At 31.6% G+C, this 5,628-nt stretch overlaps 1 protein-coding gene across 2 annotated transcripts in view; it reads left to right on the forward strand.

Moving 5' to 3' along the window:
* The first annotated feature begins 560 nt into the window (after positions 1-560).
* LOC101507086 (uncharacterized) overlaps positions 561-5,628 on the forward strand; it is a 10,713-nt gene continuing 5,645 nt past the window's right edge. For both annotated transcript variants that reach the window (XM_073369029.1, XM_073369030.1), the window contains exons 1-3: positions 561-850; positions 972-1,051; positions 1,595-4,699. In XM_073369029.1, coding sequence (XP_073225130.1) covers positions 1,595-4,699 — 3,105 coding nt within the window. In that variant the 5' untranslated portion in view covers positions 561-850; positions 972-1,051. The remainder of the gene's footprint in view (positions 851-971; positions 1,052-1,594; positions 4,700-5,628) is intronic.

The raw sequence follows: 5,628 nt of genomic DNA on the forward strand, positions 1-5,628 counted from the left end.
CACTATGAGGTGACATGAGAATCTATTTTAAATATATATAATAGATTAAACTTCTACTAAAAAATAATAAACTAAAAAAAGAACATTAAAAATGTAAATAACGTCAATATTATTAAAAAAATATAACTTATAAAATAACATCAATAGCGATGAAATTTTAATTCTATTTTATTTTAATTTTTTATTCAAAAAATTTGCATTTTTTGTTTTTTTTCTTTTTAAAATTTGGTTTTATTTATTTATTTATTATTTTAGACCCTATTCCAACTTTAGAAAAATTAATTTTAAATGAATAAATTTTACAAAAAATTAATTTTTGAGAAAAGTGAGTCGATGGTAAAAGTTATTTATATTTAGTTAGTTTAAATACATTTATATTTATATAAAAGTAAGTTTAATAATAAATTCAAACTAAAAATCATTTTTAAACCATAATGAGATAGTTCCTTAATAATTGTGTAAAATAATTATAAGAGAATTTATTAATTTTTATAAAATAAAATAAAACACGCACAGAAAATAAGACATTAACATATTCTATAATTCACTTTTTCCCATGAGATTGTCAGTGCAACCTTTAAACTATTGTCTAGCTAGCTGTGAACTTTCTTAATTAATAATTCACACTTTTCCCCATGAGATTGTTGGTGCAAGGCACATGAGTAGTAAGAAACCAAAAAAAAAAAAAAGAGAAAATAGTGTTACGGTCTCTGTTGCTTTTGTTTGCTGCAGAACTTGAATTGCATTGATCACTACCTTATTCTCTTGATGCTAGCTACTGCAGATTGAAGAAAGGAGAAGATTGTTCATACAACTTGCGCTACGATGCACTGAAAGTACTCAAAATCAGGTTAAAAATAATCTCATGGTTTTAGTTAAAAAATAACCTAGATTGGAGATATTTAGTCTCTGCTGCTTTTGATTACTACAGAACTTCAATTGCATTAAACATTACTTTATTCTCTCCGTAGATTGGAGAAAAGGAGAAGATTATTCACAAGACTTGAGCATTTGCTGAAAGCGGTTATTTGTAAATCTGTTGGAAAACAAGGTAAAAATCATATTCAATGGTTGGTTAACATTATTCTGTTTACTTTTTCAGTTTTTCTGTTTGAAAATGATTTCCACTTTCAGTCTCCACTGCTTCTGGCTACATGATCAATTTGACACAGCAAGCTAAGTAACTATAAGCAAAAATACTTACAAAATATTGTTGATCTCATTTAATCTATGCAATCCCAATAAAAATTAAGTCTATTGTCAAAATTATCCTCAATCATTAATAAATTGGGTCATTAGAAATATAAAAAGTTATATTAAATGAGTGTAGTGATTGGAGAAAAATTATTGATTTATTTATATTTTATTATAGAGAGGGTGATTACTTAACTAACAGCAAAACTACCAAAATAGAAAAAACCAACATAAACAACTACATCTATAATTAAACTACTCTTTTATTTATTTATTTTGGTCATCATACCTTTCATTTTACATTTGTTGCTCGTAAAACTTAGACTAAAAATTAAATAATGTCTATTTGAAGCTTTGTTGAGCATATATGGCTAACTCTGATCTATTGAAATTGATTTAGATGGTGAGTTGCTTGGCTGAATCGGGGAAGACATATGTGGAAAAATTGATAAATAGGGTAACAGCAGAATTACGTTTTGTATTTTGCTTCACATGCATTGCTAAGGAATTCGAAGAAAAAAAACCTGAGTTGGAAGCTGAAAGAAAAACTATGGAGCAACGTGTTCAAGTAGCAGTAAGTGAAGGTAAAGTCATTCGGGCTAATGTTCTTCATTGGATAAAGAAAGTTGATAAGCTGATTCAAGAGAACACCAAAACAAAACAAACATGTTTTTTTGGATTTTGTCCTGATTGCATAGGGCGATATAAAAGGGGAAAGGAGTTGGTAAATATGACAGAGGAGATTAAATCGTCAATAGAAAAGGGAGAAATATTTGAAATTATTGATCTCCCTCAATCTCTTCCAGGTTGTGGTTATTATTCATTGGACTATTACATTCAATTTAAAGGTAGAGAGTCAAAATACAAAGAACTATTGGATGCACTAAAAGATGACAACAACTATATGACCGGATTGCAAGGGATGGGGGGCACCGGAAAAACTACATTGGCAATAAAAGTCGGTAAAGAACTAGAGGAATCTAAAAAATTCGATCATGTCATTGATACAACAGTGTCATTTACTCTTGATATAAAAAAGATTCAAGATGATATTGCTGGACCTCTAGGATTGAAATTCGAAGACTGTAATAACTCAGACCGACCCAAAATACTAAGGAGCAGATTAACAAATGGTGAGAAAATTCTTCTTATTCTGGATGATGTGTGGGATCAAGACACCCCTCTTGATTTTGATAGAATAGGAATTCCAAAACGAGACAATCACAATGGTTGCAGAGTTCTCATAACCACACGTAGTAAACGAATACTCGATACAATGAATTGTGATAAGAAAATTGAATTGGAGATCTTATCTGATGAAGATGCATGGATCATGTTCAAAAATTATGCCGGTATAAACGATAGTTTTTCAAATAGTTTGACCAGTAAGGGACAAAAAATTGCTCGCAAATGCAAAGGATTACCGGTTGCAATTGCAGTAATTGCCAGAAGTTTAAAGGGCCAACAACATCGCAAGCATGAGTGGGATGCGACCTTGAAATCCTTGAAGAAGCATGTGTCCATGCCTAATGTTGATGACGATGTGGTTGGAATTTATAAATGTTTGAAGTTTAGCTATGATTATATGAAGAATAAAAAAGCCAAGGAATTGCTCCTCTTATCTTCTGTATTCCCAGAAGACGAAATAATTTCTGTTGAAATTCTAACTAGACTTGGCATTGGAATGGGCATTTTTGGGGAGGATTATCGCAGCTACAATGATACCCGAAACGAAGTAGTTGTTGCCAAAAATAAACTCATAGATTCTTGTTTGTTGTTGGATGTCATTGATACCGAAAACATAGAAAATGTCAAAATGCATGATTTAGTTCGTGATGCGGCTCAATGGATAGCGAACAAAGAGATTTGGGATGTAAATTTATCTATAAAAGATCAAAAGTTATTGGTTCAAAAAGAAATAAATATTAAATATTTATTTTGTAAAGGGAAGGACATGGATTTGTTTTGTTGTAAATTTGAGTGCTCCAAACTTGAGACTCTAATTGTTGACATAGATAGAGATGAAGGCCAGGAATGTATGGGAGTCCCAAATTCTTTCTTTGAAAATATTTTCAAGCTTCGAGTTTTATACTTTAAAAGTACTCACAAAATGTACTCTCTATCATTACCACAATCAATTCAGTCATTGACGAATATTCGATCTTTGTTGGTTGAAGGAGTGGATTTAGGTGACATCTCTATTTTGGGAAAGCTGCCAAGTCTTGAGACTCTTGATTTGGATTTCTGCAAAATCAATGAATTGCCATTTGAAATTACAAAATTGGGGAAATTTAAATTGTTGTACTTGAATAATTGTGTAATTCGAAGGAATAATCCATTTGAAGTCATTGAAAAATGCTCATCACTGGAAGAGTTGTATTTCAAAAAGAGTTTTAACAATTTTTGTCGAGAAATAACCATACCCGAGTTGCAAAAGTATCATATTTATAACGGCTTGGGTATAATGAAATATTCACAATCAAAATATGTGAATTTTTGTGCTAGTGATGCATCTGTTTTTTCAGAAGCAACGTTCAAGTATTTCATGCGAACAACAGAGTTTCTTCGACTAATAGGAATTAAGATGGGATGGAGAAATCTCATGCCTGAGATTGTTCCTATAGATCTAGGTATGAATGATCTTGTTGAGCTTCATTTGAGTTCTATTTCACAGTTACAGTGTCTCATTAAAACTATTGGTTCTCAAGTACCAAGTCTTTTGTCCAAGTTGGTTGTACTAAAATTGGATAATATGGAAAATTTAGAAGAACTATTCAATGGTTCCTTATCCTTTGACTCTTTGAAGAATTTAGAGAGGCTATCAATGATCCGGTGTAAAAAATTTCAAAGATTCTTTAATTGCAAGCTAAATCTCTGCAATTTGAAGACCTTGATACTAAAGCAATGTCCAATGTTGGTTTCCCTATTTCCATTGATGTCTCAGAATCTGGTGCAACTAGAGAAATTGGAAATAACTGATTGTGAGGAACTGAAAAACATAATAGATGTAAAAAGAGAGGAGGAATCAAGTGAAGAAATAGACGATGGTGATAATGATAACAAGAGGCATGACTCGATTTTTCCAAAACTAAAAGTTCTTGATATTGAGGGATGTCACCGATTAGAATCGATACTTCCCTTCCTCTCTTCTCAAGATTTTCCAGTACTAGAAGGTATCTCAATAAAAAGATGTGATGGGCTGAAATACATATTTAGCCAATACCAACATGTTGAACTTAAGTCTCTAAAACAAATGGAGCTCTTTCAATTACCAAGTTTCATAGACATTTTTCCGAAATGCTATGATTCCATGTCTTTGCTTGTGAATGAGTCATGTTCCACTTCCAGAGATGGTTTCAAGGCACAAATACAATTGGACCCTATCAAATGCAATATCTTCTCTTGGCCTTTTATATGTTGTCGTGGTGATAAATTTGGGAGTTCGTCAACAACTAGAATTCCATTGGTTTCTGAGGATCAACCACAGGACTACTCAATCACATTGGTAACCCTCTCACCTTTCGGGTTTATTGTGATACTTTATTTTTTTAATGTGTATCTTGTATATTATTTGATAGCTTTTATGCATATTTAGCATCTCAAACTTGAAGATTTCTATTATAAGTTGAATATGTTTTGAAGTGTTTCAAACACTTCGATGCACTAAATTTATTATAGATAATGTAAGCCTATCTTTAGGACTTATAAAAGAAAAATTTATTATAGATAATGTAAGCCTATATCTTAAGGACTTATAATAGAAACATTATAACTTATATGTTTGCATTTATATAAGTTGCATGCACACGTAAGGAATGTTTAGTATGATTTTTAGTTCATTTACATTGGGATTACATTACAGGTATCAAATTCGCACAATCTTCATATATGGGAACGTGCTCAATGTCTTTTGGTACACCCACATCTCATGTGCAATATTAAAAACATTGTGCTGTTTCAAATTTTGAAGATAAAATCGGTGTTTATCCTGTCTGTTGCTCCAAGAATGTTGGAAACTTTGACAATTACAAATTGTGATGAATTGAAACATAGTGATATAGACACCGAAGATCACGACAGTAGTGGCAATAATTGGGGCAATGTATTCCCTACATTGAAAAGGCTCCACGTTCAGAAGTGCATGCAATTGGAATACATATTTGGACACTACACTAATGACCATCAAAATCACACTGAGATTCACCTTCATCTTCCAGCATTGCAATATCTCAATATTTGCAATCTGTCAAGTTTAGTCGCTATGTGTCCCAAACAATATCGCCCAACATTTCCATCTTTGAAAGAACTTGAACTAAATAAATGCTCCCAAGTTGATATCAAATCTATCGGTGATTTCATTATTCATTCGGTTTCAAAATCTCAAGACAGTACAATCATGAAGGTATCCCTTTTTTCTTATATATTTTTTGTTTG

This window comes from Cicer arietinum, chromosome 5 (genome assembly GCF_000331145.2).
Source record: "Cicer arietinum cultivar CDC Frontier isolate Library 1 chromosome 5, Cicar.CDCFrontier_v2.0, whole genome shotgun sequence".
NCBI lineage: Eukaryota > Viridiplantae > Streptophyta > Magnoliopsida > Fabales > Fabaceae > Cicer > Cicer arietinum.